Source organism: Anthonomus grandis, chromosome 1, assembly GCF_022605725.1.
Source record: "Anthonomus grandis grandis chromosome 1, icAntGran1.3, whole genome shotgun sequence".
Taxonomy (NCBI): domain Eukaryota; kingdom Metazoa; phylum Arthropoda; class Insecta; order Coleoptera; family Curculionidae; genus Anthonomus; species Anthonomus grandis.
In genome coordinates this window covers 6699061-6718386 of record NC_065546.1, presented here as the reverse complement: position 1 = coordinate 6718386, position 19326 = coordinate 6699061, and the positions used below count along the sequence as shown (strand labels likewise).

The following is a 19326-nucleotide window of genomic DNA, read 5'->3' as shown; positions in this document are numbered from 1 at the left end:
GTTAAAGGTTTTATTTCTACTGGCACATTTCCAGTTGATTCAACAAAATTTCCTGAGGCAGATTTTAATCCTGTTTTGTTAAGAAGGTATAAAGAAAATCAGTTAAAATCTATAAACTCATCCACACCATGCACTAGCCCTACACAATTTACAGAAAATATTGAAGAGCAATCTCCGAGGCAATCTCCTATTGAAAATCTTAAAATATTAAGTGTAAATAATCAAGCCAATACTACCTTAGAAAACAGCACACTTGATATAAATTTAGAAAAAAACGTTTCCAAAATCTCTGGTCCTGAACTTGCTATTCCTTCGACCTCTACCCATAAAACTCCAATTAAAACCCCAAGTAAAATAATAGATATTTTCTGTCAAGCAATGAATACCAGCTACGAAAAATTAGAGGTTGTAAAAAGAAGAATTATTCCAGTACCAAGATTAAAATCTGTAAAATACAGTGAAATACTTACTAATGAAAAAGTCGTGGAAAAAATGAAAATTATTGAAGCTCAAAGAAGGGGAAAAAAAATGAAAAAGAAGTCAAGAAAAATAAGAATAAAGAAAATAAAGATTTAAAAAAGAAACAGAAGCAAAAAAAGACAGGGAAAAAGAAAAATCCAATTGAGACTGATTCAGACAATGAAGACCTCAATGAAAACAATACAAATTATAGCTCAGATAATGAATCAGATGATTCTGATTTTCTGGAATCTTGCATAAAAGAAAATTTGAAAGAAGTAGATTATGAACAGCCAGAATGGAACAAACTTAAACCCGGCATGTTTTTAGTGGTAGACTTTTTGAGGGGCACAAGAAAAACAAACCATTATCAATATGTAGAATGCATTGAACAAGTATCTATAGATAAGGGGGAAATCTATGTCAATTGTTTTGGAAGAAAAGATAAATATTCTACTGTTTTTGCTGTTCGAGAAGAATGAACTACAGAGGTTGAGTTCAGCTCAATAGTAGCAATTATGTTAGTGTATTTGAAAAACAGACCATAATTGGGCAAAAACTGAGTTAACTAGAGTTAAGTTTTTTATTTTTCTTTATGTTTTTTTAAGAAGTAGCTTTGTAGGCATCTTTTCTTTAATACAAACTACTTTCAAATGTTTAGTATTATTTAATGGTGTATTTGTAAACGTTGCACATGGGGTAATTGTAAATGACAGATCTTGATATAAAACTACCGTAATGTTAGTCAAGGAAAAATTATTATCGGCCCATTTGTTTCCAATTACCCTTTGTTTTAAAACATTATCACCCATATTTAGACTAAAATTAATTTACATTTACCCCAAATATCAGGGGAAATTGTAAATAGCCCCGGGTAATTGTAAATGAACCATAATTCCATAAAACTGCAAAAAACTTGATGGAAACCATCTTAGATCAAAAGTAAAGACTCTAAGGAAGGCTATATATAATATATCCTATGATTTTCAAATTATTTACAAATATATTTAAAAATATTAACATTTATAAAAATTGCATATTTCTTGACCCTAACATTTTATGAGGACTTAAAATAAAATATAAAAAAAGCATTTAAATTTCCAAGAATTATCTATAATTGTATACCTAATAATGAAACCATTATAATCATCACTTGTACAAAATATCTTACATAATATTTCCCAGTCTTTTATAGTCAATCTTTTCCAGCTGCACCAAAGGCCTCAACTGTTCAGCAAATATCCTCATGTCATCAGCAATGGCATCTTGACCTGATGGGGCTTGTACTGAGAGCTCTACCAAGTAGCTCTGGGATATAGCTTCAACATTTTCTGGTTTACTGGCCATTCCATTCAGCTTAAAAATTTTTGAGACTGTAACTTTCATTCTGCCTTTCCTGAACATGTATCCCCTTGCTATGTATTCGAAGTCTAACCTACAGCCTGTAAGAAATAAATACATAACTAGTAGAAGTAGATATAATGGAAATAATGGTTCTATAATAGACTCATTCTTGCATATTTGTTATTTATTCTTTGATTATCTACTAATTAGGAGTTCTTAAAGTCTTCTGTTCTCGATTTAAAATTTCTGAAAAATTCTGCTTTTAACCCGTTAAGTTTAAAATAGAAACAAATATTTCTAGGAATATTTTTTGATAGAATTGTATTTGTCTATTGCATTTGTCAATATTTCAAAAAAATAAGTAATTTATAATTGTTTGAATTTTACTATTTTAATTAGTTTACTGAATTGTTTTACCTAATTCTGTCAAAAAATCAATTATTGTAGAGCTGCAAGCCATATCAATACAAGACCTTACAACTGTAGGCCTATTCTTATCACCAATCTCTTGCTGACCAACATATCTCAACTGAAAGGGAGCTTCTGTAACATCTAATGCTCGCCTCACTCTCAAAGAGAGTACTTGAGGGGCATTTGCACTATTTGATCTTAAAGAGTAACACAATTCATGATCATTAAAGGATTCTGGGCCACTATCTACGTTGTCGCACAAGCCTCGGAGGCGATGTAGCAATACTTCGACGTATTGGTCCAAGACAGACCCTTGAAGAAGGTATTCTTGGTTAGGAATTATATTACATTTTAAGGCTGCCGTGAGAGATTCTATGGCCGTTCCTAAGGACATTTTACGTTATAATAAGGGAATAGGCTTAAGGGAACCCAACATGAACATCACCATAAAGGCCGAAAATCAGGTCAAGTAAAAGAAATCAAACAGATCAAGGTTCCAGCTGATAGATGACAACAACATATCATAAATAATCATATATCATGAAATTTCCGGACATGCCATGTTTGCTTTCTAAAGTGTCATCTGTCTTTACCGTCAAATTATGTGACCCTAAAGCCGGTTACACACGATTCGGCATGCCTCCTAGTTTGGACGAAGAAGACTGAATCACAGCCGACTTTACTCAAGCCGCGAAATAGCAGTTGGCAACGTCGCACCACGTGGGAGATTCGGATCCGTTTTGGTGGATCCGTTTACCACAGTCTAAGTTGAAATCTATATACTTTGCGTTTACGCTTTGAAAGCGCGGCTCTGCGGGCTCTCGGCCGAGATGAACGTTCAATTTTGGTTTTGATTTATTTACAAATGAGAATATATTATTTATGTGATTGATTTATTGTTTCAAATATATATAGGCGCCGTTAATAATTATATAAATGCATTATTATACTTTTTTCCCTACAGTCTAGTCTTTTAGCTATATAAATTTCATCAATTAATAAATTAACAACTTTCTCAGTCAGTGCTAAAGAAGTGGATACAATGTTTAAATAATTAGTGGTGTCGTTAGTTTTATTTAAGTCAGAATTTGGTGACACGTCAAAGCTAGAAGAAAGATACTGTAGGTACCTCTTGGTGGGTAGATTAAAATAATATCTAAGCAATTCAAATGCGCAAGGGGATATAATGTCGCACGTCCCGAACAAAAGTGTATTATTTCAAAGGTGACAAATTTTACAGGAGGATTTAATTTTCAAATTTTTAAATTCTTGTTTCTCTTTTGTTTTTAATGTAATTCAATTGTTTTTTTGCAACAAGTTTGAAGATGGGTCTAAGATATAACACAAACAATTTTTTTTTACTTTAACAAAAAAATATTATTTTTTTTGGGATTTTTTAGAAGTTTTATTTCAAAATAATACGCTTTTGTTTAGAATTTTTTTATAAAATAGAACTATATTGGTTAATATTAATGGGTTATTATCGTGTTTTTTTTTTACAATATTATTATTATTTCTTAAGAAGTTTATTTACTTACAAATATTTTAATTAAAAACGAGAAATGGAAATAAACTTTTATTGATCTTCATAACTTTAATACTACCTTAAAAAACCAAATTTTTAGTTTTACAGCTTACATTCTTAAGCTTAATTAGGAAATAAAATGATTTAACTTTAATACAGCTTTAGACTTAAATAGGAAAAAAAATTACCTAAATTAACTATAAAACAATCAAAATAAGACCAAGTTATTATTCTAAAAATTCCAAGCTAAAATTAAAACAAAGAGTTATAAGAGAGTGAATAATGTTTTGGAATGTATCCGTTTTCTAACAGGAATGTAAGGTCTTTTTGTTTATTTTCATTCAAAGGAAGTTTAGAAGAATATGCTTTGACTAATGTAGGCACTTTTGGGACATCACAGTCTGTTTCTAGAGGATTTTCGAGTTCCTTCTAGAGGATTTTCGAGTATTAACAAGTTTAGTTTCTCTTACAATCACTTGCTCAAAGTCCAATTCAGGAAAAGATGTTTTGTAAAAATATTTAAATGGATGTGCCTTTTCGATTTTAACTACACGAAGACTATTTATAAGACCTGTTCTTTCTTAGAATTAACTGTGAAATTACTTCCAAAATTAGTCATTAGTTGCTTAACATTGTAAAAGTCATCATGTGTAAGCTCCTTGACGTGGTATGGAGTTCCTTTTTTTTTGGCCATTCTGATCATAGTAACAAATTGATCAGGTACAAAGATCGGACCTGATTTTAAAGAGCGTGTAACCTAAAGTAAAGCAAAGTTTTGCATGATTTAACATAATTAAACGTAAAACAAGGCAGCCAAAAGTTTACCTGCTTTTCAATGGTCGAGTGGACTGAATCTCCAGGATTTTGAGTATGGCCGACCACAAGATATTTATGGGTAATGCTTTTTATTTTGAAGTTCATTACGGCATACATAAAAACTGCACTCAAAAATCTAAACTGAAAAAAAAAGTAATCAAATAAAAATTTACATGTTCACAATATTTATAAATTGTTAACCTAGTTTTGTTGAGCTCCGCAGTTATCACTGTACAATACTATTTCCAATTCTTCTCAGTCACATCTTATAGATTTTTTTTGTAGGTATGACAGCATACACGATCCTACTTCTGTCGCCCCTTTTCCTCCCTCACCTTCATGCCAGACATAACAATTTGTTGCATCATTGGACATCCTGCTATTGTAAAGTTCATGGTATTTAATTTTGACTTATAGTAAAAAACCGAAACTTGTCCCTTGGGAATTTGAAGTAATGCTTGCATAATAAAGCAAGCTACGGAATAAATGTCATTTATTTTTGCCTTATCTATATCCAATTTATTTTGACTAAGAGCTTTTTCATTTTGATGTTCTTCATACTCTTTGTTTATTTTTTCCTTTTCTTCTTCATTTGCATTTTGATATACGTAACATAAATTACATTGGTCTTTTCGCGGTACAAAAAATGAGATATTAAATTTCCTGTTAAATATATCGCAGTACATGTGATAGTTTGCAAAAAGCTTGTTTTCATTTTTACATAATGATGCATAATCTCTGTGCAAATCTGCAATTGATTTACCTCCGTCGATAAAATCTTTGCTAGTTTGCGCTCTGAGGTAGTGGCTTTCAACACGTTGTATTGAGTTAATATGAATGAATCAGAACTTTCCAATAAATTTAACGCCTGTTTTAAGAAATCTGAATTTTGGTTAATGAAGTTATGAAACTTCTCTAGAGAGGAAGAGAGCTCACAATAATCAGAAAACTTATACCTAGTTAATAGATTTTCGAGTTGAGTACAATCCATTTTAGGTAATTTTGGGACAACTCATTGTTTTTTAAAAAGTCTTAAACATGTAGGTCACTATCTATTGATATTTGATTAATAGACATTGATATCTATTGATATTTGATTATAATTGAAATATAGTTTTGTATCTCCAACAATTTTTACATTCCACAGGTCAAATATTAGAATTTTTTGGGAATAATTACTCATAAGATCATGCAAGTTGCTCAGAGGCTTCATTGGCAAGTTCTTTATGTTCTTGTTGTTCACTATTTCTTTTATCTGGACTTTTTCTAGGAAGAGGCACTGTTTTTGTTAAATATGCAGGTAAATTTGGAAAAATTTGAGGCACTGCTAAGCAAGCTAATCTTGCTTTAACTCTAATCTTAGTAAGTGTGCCATGGGGTGGGTAAAAGATAATCATCTTCACGGATAATATTATTCAGGTCAAAATCCTTGGCATAAACCACAGAATATTGAGTAGGAGCCTAATTATCTCTAGGTATGACTTTTAGCCATTTAATTTTAAGTTGTTCATCTTTGGGGAAGCCATAAACAGAAATACTTGCCTCCCTACTTTAACTTAATTAACTTAATTAACTAGAAACTAAGGCATAAGTTTCTAGTTTTAGTGGAACACAAGATAATCACAAAAAATCCCAAATCCCACAGATAAGGGCACAACACAAAAATCTTAAAAGTGATATGTAAAATAAACTTGAAAATCGATAAATAGGACAACCCACTTAAGAAGCCGGCCGGCTCCACCTGTTTCTTTTTACAAACAAGGTGTTTATCTATATAATTATTTATCACTGTTTTTATAGTAGATAACTCACCGACACTGGCTGGGAGATGTCACTAAGACTTAGTACGTTCTTAATAATAACTACATTTTTATTTCCTTTCCAAAATTTCACTTAAAAATTTAAAAGATGAATTCAAACCATCCCCATTACGTCCCATGAGAACTGAAATGAAAACGGATCCGAAAGCCATGTTGCCGATGTTATCATTTCGCGGCTTGAGTAAAGTCGGCTGTGACTGAATATAACGAGAGCTTTGGATAATCAAACTGCAGGACACTGGAGAAAAAGTATCCGAAAATCCGAAGTTAATGGTAGAAGCAATTTATTAAGACTGAAAATTCTGCTTTTGCCAACTATTTGATGGCACTGGAAACGAAAACAAAAAAAAACGATGAAAAATCGATCCTTATGATATGTGAACTTTTTTATCGGAAATAATCCCCTTAGGGTCGGTATTATAAAACTATTTTGACAGATAACTTAAAGTTAAATTGTGGAATAGCGTCACATGTCACAGTTAACTTCAAAATGTAGAAGTTAACTTTATCGGGTGGATGGGGTATCAGTTAAAGTTAACTTTATAAAAACTTTTGGACACTTCCGCGTCATCCTTCACCCAGTCAACACGTGGTCGTTCTATTCCTTTCCTATCCTTCGGATTCCCTTCCTAAACTTTTTCCTACCCCTTGCCGGTGGATATAACGTGCCTTTAAGAAGTAAATTTAATGAAAGTATCAATCCCACTTCCGCGTCATCCTGCACCCAGTCAACACGTGGTCGTTCTTTCCTTTCCTATCCTTTGGAACCCCTCCTAGACTCTTTCCTGCCCTTTCCCTTTGCCAGTGGTAGCTGAACCTATTCACGCCGGTTGCCAGGCCGGATGATGCCCGATGCATCGTAGGGAAGGCGTCACCGTGCATTTCAGTATTAAAAATTGCGAAAATATCGATTCGGGGAATCGGGTACATACCCGACAGTTTTCCCGACTCTCCAAATCGTGCTGGCAGATTGCCTCGTAGCCGAAGCCATTAAAACCATAAACCAAACCAAAAACTCAACTCTTGGTTTTTGATATTTATTCTATCAATAATTTTGAATATAACCTAACACTGAAAAAGCTTCTATTCCTCGACATATAGGCGGCGGTAAAAAACGAAATTATTTGCTCGAGACTACTGAACTGTCAACCATAGTTTTTTCGCTTTATTTTTTATAGTTCTTTAGCATGTAGAAGCTTTCTTTCTAGAACTATCTACAGCCAAGCCAAGCCAAAATAAAAACAATAACAATTGATCTTGTGACAGTAGCACAGGGCCTAAATAACGTCTCAAAAACGAAGAATAAGAAATGGAACGTTTATAAAATTGACATTTTATTACTAAGGTTAACTTGATGGTTAACTTTTGCCGGCCCATAATCATCTTTTTTAGCTTGGTTTAACTCACGGTCTGGTTATTTCGATTCAGGAACGAATAAAAGTTTCAGTTTAAATTATTTCACTTGCAAAACTTGGTTGCTGGTAATTTTTTATTAAAAATTTAATCTTCCTATGCCAAACGTTTAACTCTTTTGCAAAAAATCAAAAGAAAAGCTCCAATTACCGTCACTAATGAATAAAAAAGCAAACTGCTTTTAGCGCCATCTCTTGCCTGATGTTTTTCCCCATTTAATTCCTCTTCTTTTTTCAATTCTGGACTTTGCAGCTTGTTCGCATAACAAAAGAGGAAGAAGGGAAGTGGAGCAAAAAAAATGCATTCAATTGAATAAAATTCACCTTTCATTCAAATTTTTTTCTAGAAAATTGTAATATTAAAAATAGTTATAAAGGGCAAAATATGTAGTGGCAGTGAAAACTGTTTTTTTTAATCAAAATTAACGTACCAACATTTTATTGTTTACCTAAACTGAAACTGGGAACATTATTTGACACTGCAATGTCCAAATCAGTCAGTTTAAAAAAGCTCAGAATTTCTTAAGAAAAAATAGTTCATCTAAAAATAATAACCTCATCAATGATAAAAGCAAATATACAATGAACGACGAAGATGATATGATGTATGAAGACTCTGGCAATGAGACCAGCGGAGATGATGTAGATTTTGCTATAGAAGTTGATAATACATCAAGCAAAGAATTCCCCAGCTATGATGATGAATACCAATTTGAAGTGTTATCAACTGATGAAATAGTCAAACACATGGTTGATTGTATCAAAGATGTTAATATTGTGGTGCAAATTCCTTCCACTACTACCAGAATCCTTCTCAACTTCTTCAACTGGGACAAGGAGAAACTTATGGAGAAATTCTTTGATAGCAATCAAGATGACTTATTCAAAGAGGCCAGGGTAGTAAATCCATTTAAAAAAATTAATGCAATTAAGCCAAAACTGCTCAGTAAGGCCTTGGGCACTGAAGAATGTGAGATATGCTTCCTTGTTTATCCACAAAATCAAATGACAGGGCTAGAATGTGGACATAGATTTTGTACTCAATGTTGGAATGAGTATTTAACTACCAAAATAATGGAAGAAGGTGTTGGACAAACTATTGCCTGTCCAGCTCATAATTGCTCCATATTAGTAGATGATGAAACAGCTATGGGTCTATTGAAGGATCCAAGGGTCAAGTTAAAATTTCAACATTTAATAACAAATAGTTTTGTTAAATGTAATAGGCTTTTAAGATGGTGTCCTAGTCCTGACTGTAGTTATGCTATTAAAGTAAGTATTTTCAATGTCAGTGTAAAAATGTGCTATTATGTAAAGTAGCAGTTAATTAATTAATTATTTGAGTTTCTTATTTCAACTAGTATAATTTTTCAAGTAATTAAAAATGTTTTTGATTATTCTTTAATTTATTGAGGTAGGTAATAACATGATTAGTGAAGTTTATTTTATAGCAATTTACATGAATTTTTCATTGGTATAATTTTTCAAAACAAGAACAGAAAATATGAATGGCTGCATCTGTAGGGATGCTCAAATAATGAATTATAAATTAGTTTACTGTCAATTGGTCCTTTGTGTTGCACAGAAATGAAAATTGATTGCTTATTGGGATTTCATATAATTATCACATGAAATTATAATTAAACCAATGACATTGTAAGTGTATCAGATTCATGGGTAAATTTCCAGAAATTATGTTTTAGTGATAAAATAAAAGGTGAATTCTCATTAATCAAATAGGTTATATTACAGAGTGATAAGAGATCAGCAGATGTTGGACTATAGTTACATTGCAATTTGATTTGTATCAATTTACATAACATGAGCTGAGCATTATTTTATATCATCTTTAGGGATTCAGAAAGAATAATCCTTTCCAATCAAATATAAACCATTAGGGGATAAATATTTGTGAAAAATTAAAAAACTTAAGTGAAGCTTTGACTAATGTGTATCATGTGTTAAAAAAGTATACAACTTTTGCAGTTTGTTCAAATCTCTGAATTGTTTTTATCATTGTAGATTTGAAATTGATGGGCAGTCTTGAAATATTATATTGAAAAGGTCTTGGTAGATAAGATTGCTCGTGATCTTCGAAACACAAGAAATGTGATTCTTTCTTTCTCAGAAAGTTACATCCTTATTAAGATCAAATTGAAACTAATTTATAATTAGTTTTAATCTGTTATATTATTAGTCTCTGGGGGGGTTTTAAAAGTAAGTTTATGCGACAAAGGAAGAAAATATTAAAGTTTTACAAAGCAGAATGTGAATTGATAACTCCCGATATACTAGAAAACATAGCAAATACAATTTACTGCAATTTGGCAAATTGTCAAACCGAGCCATTTTCAATAATTAATTTAATAGGTTTACTGTTAGTTTAAGTACTAGAGAAATAGAAACACCTAGCAGTGAGCCACAATACTGCCCAACTATGGAGAAAGGCAGTAACTGCCAAAAAATGTAAAAATCGTTTTTTTGCTTTGCTGGAAAGATATGCAAATTTTGCCACCAATGCAAAAAAGCAGTAAAATCATTTACTTATTAAGAAAAATATGAAAAATACTTACTGCCTTTTAAATAAGTAAAGCATTTACAACAGAAGAAAGCAGTAAATATATAATACAAAGGAAATAGGCAGTATCTTTTTGTAAAAAATAGTTGCTGCTTTCTTGTGTTGGATTAAGTGACTTTTGTGACAACAGAAAAAAGCAGTAAGTGATACAACACAAGTAGGCAGTTTCTTTGGGTAAACAAATAGATGCTGTTTTCTTGCAATGCATCAGGTGGTTTTGTTTAGTTTGTAACCTTACTATTTAGTGTCTGCGGCCCTTGCAAAAATGATACCTCATGTTCAATCAGTCATACTTGCACAGTGACAATGAGTGTTGATTAGTTTTTTTAGTTAGTAAGTAGTTGTAAATTCACAGTGAAAATGGACAAAAAAAGGTAAGTGTAAAAGAGATAATTATTTATTTATGTGGATTTGAAGAAGTAAAATAAATAAAAAAATTTTTCAATAAAATTTTGCTCAAAAATGATTTATAGCAAGGGTACAGGGTGTCAAAGTTACAAATAATAATTGTTTTTTTTGTCATAGCTTTTAAAATATTTAATCGATCTTAACCAAATGTCGCACACAAGTTAATATAATTAATGCTATTTTTAGCTTGACAAGAACATAATTTATTCTACAAATGGCGATGAATAAAAATTCCAGTAATATGGGGGAAGAAATATGTCATGAGGAGCCTGACAATATTATCGAAGAAGCGTCTCAACATAGTTTTATAATTTTGCAGAATGAAAGTACTGACATATGTAAAAATCTTGTAAAAATGTTTTAAATTAAGTATATTATGTCCACTAAAAGCACTAAAAAATTGGTTTAAATTATGGGTATGTATTCTTACAAAAAATGTTCAGTAAATACTATGCAGACGGAACTGGTGGGATTAGATGCAGACGAAATTGGGAAATCCTATAATAACAGAGATGAAATGTGGACACAAAATTTGGGAAATATATTTGAAAATGGAGTTATTAATTTTGAAGAGAACCTTGGTAAGTAGTGTATAAGAAATATTAACACTTTTCAATTACACTGTTCAGCTGCATATTTAAAAATGGATCTAACATTTTTTTATTTTTAAATTCGACGTAAAAATAACTGTTCAAACTGTTTTTTTATTTAACTAATCTTTTTACAGTACCAGTACAGCAACGATTGAAGATCATTCAGATTTGGCACTGGGGAATGATTTTCAAGAAATTTAGGAACCTATTCTACAGAATAATTTGACTCAATTGGAAAATGTACTTTATGAACGTAGTGACGGTAATAATGAGAATTCGGACATAATACCCGACTTGCAAGTTGTGGAAAGTCCAGTAGAAATTCAATCGCATGACTCTTTACAAGATGTATTTCAAGATGAGCAAGATATTGGAATTACTCAAACAGAAAATGAAGAAGACTCTAGCAGTCCAGATGAAAATATTCCTTTGGCTAATTTAAAAGAAATACAGAAAAAAAGAAATATGAAAAAGAAGAAAAACAAAATATCATGGAAAGCTCTTAGAGAAGCCTGCAAAGGTTCATGCAGCAAAAAGTGCAAGAAATTAATAAAAGAAGAACAAAGACAATCAATTCATGACAGTTTTTGGTCTTTAACATGGTATGATCAAAGAAAGTTTATCCTTAATTCATGTAGCCGAGTGTCAGTTAAAAAGAGAACTATAACTGCTAGATATTCTCAACGAAATGTAACTTTTTCTTACAAATTAACTCAAGACAGTGGAATGTCAGTGGATGTATGTAAGATTTTTCATTTAACAACATTGGGATACCATCCAAAAAATGACAGAGTTATTTTTAATGTTTTGCACAAAACTGGACCAGGATCAATATTACCAAATAAAGAGCGCAGGGGACATAATCCTCCAGCCAATAAAATTGATAGGCAATTGGTATTAAATCATATCGAAACGTTTCATCCAAGCATTTCCCACTACCGACGTGAGCATGCTCCTTATGTGAAATACCTGCCCAGCGATGTAACCATTGTTTCTATGCATCAAGATTTTATAGAGAAACACCCAGAACACAAATGTGGATATGAAGCATATAGAAAAATATTATTTGCAGAAAACATTAGATTTACAAAACTGGGCCATGAAGAATGTGAAAGTTGCGAAGTTATCAATCTTGATGAGCTTCAAAGTGAAAATTTAAACCCAAAGTGCTCAGTTTGCAAGAAATGGTCAGATCACATAAATAAGGCCAAAATCGCCAGAAATCTATATAAAGCACATGCAAACACTGACTACGATTGTAAAACAGTTTGCGTTTCAGCAGATTTCGAAAAAATCATCATGCTTCCAAGGATGGAAAGTTTAAAAAAAGTTTTGTTTACTCAAAGGTTAGTAGCTTACAATGAAACTTTTGTACCCCTTGGTTCAAAAAAATCCAATGCCAAAAAAGTATTACCATTTGCAGTTACTTGGCATGAAGCCATACGGGGAAGAGGGAAAGAGGAGTTGATAAGTTGTTTCTTTCAGTTCATACTTCGACATAGAGACGCTGAAAATTTTATATTTTGGCTCGATAACTGCTCTTCCCAAAATAAAAATTTGGCAATAATGAAATTTCTTGTTTACATTGTCAATTCTTTAAGAGTGGCAACTCAGACTGATTTTTTTTATTTTGAGGCCGGTCATACGTTTATGTCAGCCGACTCCCTACACCATCAAATTGAACTATCACTTAAGTGTCAAAAAAAAACTTGTGACTTTAATGATTTCGTCATCGCTATTCAAAAAGCAAACGGAGGAAAAATTGAAACAAAAGAAATGATGATAACTGACTTTTTTGAGTTTAAAGACTTCATCAGTTAATAAGAGAAACATGACAACTAACAAAGAAAAGATATTGCTATTGGATATTGTCCATGTAAAAGCAACACGAGGATCTTTTGACTTGATGGTCCAATGTGATCTAGAAAGTGAAAACTTTAAAACACTTAATTTCCTTCGGAGTGATGTATATAAAATAAAAACAATTTCTGACCCTCTTCAGTTTACTATTCCATGTGGAATTAGTGAGGAAAAAAAAGCAACTATTATAAAAAATTTGTTGAGCCTAATGACCGAAAATCGAAAAGAATTCTGGCTTAATTTACCTGTGTTTACCGCTCCACAAAAAAACAGAAAATATTTAAAAGAAATGTAACAAAAAAAAGAGTGACTCAATAAATAAAAATGTTCAAAGTTTACCTGTGTTATTTTTCATTATTACCCAACACTTAAAAGCAGTATAATTAAAAATCAATGCAGAAAAGCAGTATGTGACACTTACTGCTTTATGGTTGCCTCAGAAGGATATTTAATACAATAGAGAAAAGCAGTAATTGGCTTAATTAATTACTGTAGAACTAAAAAACGTTTTTGCTTATTGAAAAAACATTTCTGATATTGTCTTTAATATAAGAACACATTTTTGTTTAAAGTTTGCTTTAAAAAAAGCTTGGCAAATGATCTTAAAGTTTTTGCCCTTTTCCCACAAATTTGCTGATTAGCAGATACTGCCTTTTTCCATAGTTGGGCAGAATAGACCTAGGGTTGCAGTGGAGGAACACAAGGTGCCCCACTCACAACAAACCTAACCTATATAATAATTTTTTAAATCATTGTATCTTATAATCTGTTGAAGTTAGGTAAAGCATATGTTAAATGAAGTTGTGTAAAAAAAGTTTTGCATAGAATCAGAAAATGCATAAAAAATATATCATTCCATTTAAAAACAGGTAATTTAATCTTTACTACTGTTGTGATGCTTCCTGTATTTGCAAAGTTATCTTCCTAATGTAGATCTGAGAGAGATCTAGTAATTCTTATTTGGGACACTTTTTGACCAAAGGGTGTGTTCACAAATTATTAAAAGGGTCCGGGACTTTAACACAGGGTATATTATGATGTGAGTGATTAAAAAATAGTTTTTTTCATCATTCACATTTTCCCATAAAAATTATAAATATTCTTACTAGTCATTAAATTATTTGAATGCAATTTTTCTTAATGCCCACAAAGGCAGTGAACATTTTATACACATTGCAATAACTAATATCAATCAAAATCTAAATTAAACCAATAAAATTTGTAATAGTTATATTATTACAATAAATGATGAGATATTAGAATGCAGGTAGATATTCAAAATTTAGTTCAGCATCACTCTTCATCTTTCACTTAAAAAAATTAACACAAGTTTTCATAAAGAAAGCAATTTTCATTGATGCAGAAGAGGTAAAACTTTCATAGAAATATCGTAATGGACAAATAAGTTATCCATTTCCAAAACTTGTTTTGTCACTACTCTCACGAGATGTGTTCGAAAAAAACTGTAAATTTTTGTTCATGTTTACCTAAGTGCTTATTTTTTTTACTAAAGGGTAATAAATACATTTTTTTTTTTGGGGTAATATGGTTAGTAAAATTTTACAGAAGTTTGAAAAAAATTAGATTAAAAAATCAACAAGGCTAGTTTTGGAACTGTAGCACCAATAACACAAGTTTTGGAACTGATATTTTAAAAATAAGTCGTTGCAAAATAAATCATAATCGGCTTTTAAAGTTAGTCTATCTATATTACATAGAAATATGCTAATATTAACAAAATGATAAAAGTAATTTTTTTGACTTATAAAACATCAAAAACAACAAATTATACCCGTAATTCATCCTCTTCAGGGACTTCAGTGGCTAATTCATCTTCATCTACTTCGTTTGGCGCTAAATCTTCACCTGGTTCATCAAAGGCATTATCTTCCTGTATAGCTGTAACATAATACTGAAGCCTTGGATTTTCTTGCCACTTTACTCCAAAGTGAAGTGTTAACAATTTGTTAACGTTTTGTAATTTTATCTGCTTAACATTTTTCTTTACACCAAATTCTTTTGGTCTTCTAAAGAAAGAACAGACTTTCCTTTTTTAAAAATGCTGGAATTTGTTCCTAGGTCATTTTTATAAAATTGTTCACCTCTTAATACAACAGTTCCTGTATTATTACGAGATGAAAATGAAACGTTTGGTCGGGGCATTTAAAAGCATAAGGGAGATTTAAAGGCCTTTTCAGACGTTTCTTTCCATTCAAAGATAGCAAAATCCTTTAAAGGTTGTAGTACAGTACCAAATCTTAAAAATATTTAAATACTCCTCTGGGTCTAATATGGATTCTTCCTTATTTACAATACGTTCAATATTTTCAAAGACTCTATCCGGAGGTATATAAGAGTGTCCTGGTACTGGAAATGTTATAATAATATTTTTTAATGACATCGGAGCCTCACTAAAAAACTTAATCAACATGCCTAACATGGATCGATTCTTGTTTTGCCCCCCGCAACCGTCGCAGAAAAGGCGTACAGATTGTATACCTGGAAAAAATATTAATTAAAATGTTTAAAAGATTAAAATCATTTTAGGTCATACCTGCTAAATGTAGGAGTTGAAGTCGATGATAAACACACGAAACAATCTCATTAGACCTCTTTGGACGTTCTATTTCATTCCAAGTGTAAAAAAAAGTGTGTTCTGGTGTCTGTTTTGATTTGGAAGATCCCTGGCAAATAGTAAAGTTGTACTGATAAAGCTGCCTACTAAAATAGGTTTGCTGGTCTGGAATTTTAGGCAAAACCATATTTTTTTGACAGTCAAAAGACAAGGTAATCTCATATTCCCTATTTCGCCGAAGCAATTCAAAAAATGCATTTGCTTTTAATTTATGGATGTGACTAGCTGCAATTGCGTCTATTTTTTCCTTTTGTGTCTTGGCTTGTCGAATTTGAACCCCAAAATTTAGACAACGAGAGCATACATCTGTCGCAGGGCTGGCAAAGCTAATATTAAATTTTTGTACAAAAATTAAAATTTGTCTGAAAAACTCGTAGTTTACTAAATTTTCCGAGTTTTTTGATCTATATAACTTCCAAAGTTTCTTTATATTTGAACTACTTGGCATGTACTGTTTTGTCACATTTGCGTTTCGGCAGTAGTGAGACTGTAATGGATTCAATCCTTTAAGAAATGCAACCACGGCTTGTTTTTTGACAAGATATTTTCGGCTTCTAGTATCGCCACCTCGTAACTCACTTGGCAAGACTCCACTGTACAAATATTTTCTGCAGATATTTTGCAAGCGGAATTTAGATATAGATAAACAACGAATAATAGTTTTGCATTTTTAAGTATCTTCCATCTCTTTTGGTTTGTATAAAATATTTAATTGCAATGGATTTTCGAAATTTTGTTTTATGGACTACAGGCTTTCGATTTTTCTTTGGTAATTTAGCCGAACAATTTTTCAGTAAAAACATATCTTGATTAACTTTATAATCTTTCGATTTATAAAAGAGCTCATGAAATTTTCTTATATCTTGCATTGTTAGACTTGCACATTGGTAACAAGAATTAGCAAGATGCTTACAATCGGGCATTTTGGGTAATGATTTAGGCGTGTGCCTAAAATTACCAAAAACCAACTTACCTAGCTGTTTTTTTATGTTTTTCTTCCAGGATGACTCATTTCGGAGCTTTTTTCTTCCTTCTACACTACTTTAACAGGGACACTACCTGCCTTTAGCCTTTAAACTATCTTCCAAATTCATTTTTATGTATAAATACAAATAATATTATCTTCTGTAAGCACACTTAAATATTTAAATAAAATAAACAAACACGTGTTAATTACAACACTGTCGAATGCAAACAGAAACAGAATACTAAATAAAATAATAAGATCTCGTCATTTCTTTGGACATTTTTTGACCGCCAATCGCATCGCCGTAGTTTAATCTGTGTATTAGGTCAGTTACGCACCTGTAATTTTATGGAGCAGAATATTTCATGCCAATAAGGCAAGTTTTGGAACTTTATAAAAAAAAAGTTAGTTTTGGATCTGCAAAGCAAATATATAAGTTTAGTTTTGGAACTGTACCTTATTTTAAGAGCTAATTTTAAAGGGGATAAGACGAGTTTTGGTAATGTTTCTTATTATATTTAAGTTTATTTTAGTATGTAGTTTAATTATATACCAAAAACTCAAATTCGGTAAAAAGTGACAAAACGAGTTTTGGAAATGGATAACTCAAATGTTCTTTGTAGTTTACTCCTTTCAAATTATTGTGAATTTGTGTCATCATTTGTATGGTAGGGAAGAAAAGGTAATAAATGAAGAACGCCATTACTCAGCAGCAAAAATGCAATTTATGAGCTTTACCAACAATGCTTCTGTTAATACGGAAAAAGTCAACATTTTTTTTATTGCTATTTAGAAACTATTTAGAGAAGTTTATGAAAATGAATGTTAGAGACACAGAAGCACCCTACAAAAGCACCTGAACCTTTTGTATAATAATATTTTAAAAATATTAGCACAAGTAATATTTTTAAATGTTTAGTACAGATTTTCTTTACATTAACAAGCTATAAAGTTTGTCTACATTATATGACGAGTCTCTTAAACAAATATAGAAACTTAAAATAATTAAAATGGTAAAAAGTCGTTAACACCTGTTCTATACATTTCATAAATTGTTTTTAGGTAACTTATGTAGACACTAAACCAGTAACATGTCAATGTGGCCATAGATTCTGTTTCAACTGTGGTGAAAACTGGCATGATCCAGTTAAGTGTCCCCTCTTAAAAAAGTGGCAAAAGAAATGCGATGACGACTCAGAAACGTCAAATTGGATCGCCGCAAACACTAAGGAGTGCCCCAAATGCAACGCCACAATCGAAAAAGACGGCGGTTGTAATCATATGGTTTGCAAAAATCAAAATTGCAAAGCGGACTTTTGCTGGGTTTGTTTGGGGCCATGGGAACCCCACGGAAGCTCTTGGTAATTTAATCATTTTATTTGTCATATATAAACAGCGATCAGTAATTTTTTGCAGGTATAACTGTAATCGTTATGACGAAGATGAAGCCAAAGCAGCTCGGGATGCGCAAGAGCAGTCCAGAGCTGCATTACAGCGATACCTATTTTATTGCAATAGGTATATGAATCATATGCAATCTTTAAAATTCGAACACAAACTTTATGCAGCAGTAAAAGACAAAATGGAGGAGATGCAACAACACAACATGAGCTGGATTGAGGTGCAATTTTTAAGAAAGGCCGTCGATATATTGTGCCAATGTCGCCAGACCTTGATGTATACATACGTATTTGCTTATTATTTAAAGAAAAATAATCAGTCTGTGATATTCGAAGAGAATCAGAAAGATTTAGAACGGGCGACGGAATTGTTAAGTGAGTATTTGGAAAGGGACATTACTCAGGAAAATTTGGTTGATATCAAGCAAAAGGTGCAAGATAAATATCGATATTGTGATGGCAGACAAAAAGCTTTACTAAGACATGTCCACGAAGGATACGAGAAAGATTGGTGGACCTATAGCGACTAAAATTAGAGTTTGTGACAAAATATTTATGTCTCCCAGCAGTAATTAAACTTTTAATTTTGAAATAAATATATTTCATATTGAAATAAGTATTTTACTAACTATAGAACACCCTGGATGAAGATTGCACCAATATAATACCATAAAGTTTTTTTTAACATGGTAAATTTGAAAAAAAATGCGAGGTTGTTTGAATTTAACATTTTTTATTTATTTTATTTATTTATCAAAAACAAATAGGATGTTAACAGGCCGAAACCCAAAGGAACATCCACAAATTAAAAAGTGTTTCAGGTGTACTTAACTATCCAACTAGCAATAATAGTCCCTGATTCTTGTTAAAAAGTATTCGCAACTAAAATATAGTTCCTGAATCCACTTTACTACTTAAAATGTTACTTTATAGAACATAGTTACTTTAAAGTATAATTTAGAAGTCGCTGTCTGGTTCCTGCCATTAATATTTGTGGAAGATAAGCACCCATATATTAAATGGCACTTTCAAGTAGTATCTTGGAACTACCCGAATCTTTACAAATGCCACGATAAAAGACCAGAAACTTTATAGTCA

At 31.6% G+C, this 19326-nt stretch overlaps 2 protein-coding genes across 2 annotated transcripts; one reads left to right on the top strand and one right to left on the bottom strand.

Moving 5' to 3' along the window:
• Positions 1–1439: 1439 nt before the first annotated feature.
• On the bottom strand, positions 1440–2720 carry LOC126739608 (mediator of RNA polymerase II transcription subunit 18). The gene is made up of 2 exons (XM_050445403.1): positions 2221–2720; positions 1440–1901 (listed from the first exon to the last, which is right to left on the bottom strand). Exons 1-2 carry the CDS (start codon positions 2606–2608, stop codon positions 1627–1629), a joined length of 663 nt encoding a protein of 220 aa, XP_050301360.1. The 5' UTR covers positions 2609–2720; the 3' UTR covers positions 1440–1626.
• Positions 2721–8094: 5374 nt separating this feature from the next.
• Positions 8095–18844, top strand: LOC126738579 (E3 ubiquitin-protein ligase arih1l-like). Its single transcript, XM_050444014.1, has 3 exons — positions 8095–9059; positions 17891–18189; positions 18245–18844. Exons 1-3 carry the CDS (start codon positions 8370–8372, stop codon positions 18756–18758), a joined length of 1503 nt encoding a protein of 500 aa, XP_050299971.1. The 5' UTR covers positions 8095–8369; the 3' UTR covers positions 18759–18844.
• Positions 18845–19326: the final 482 nt, after the last annotated feature.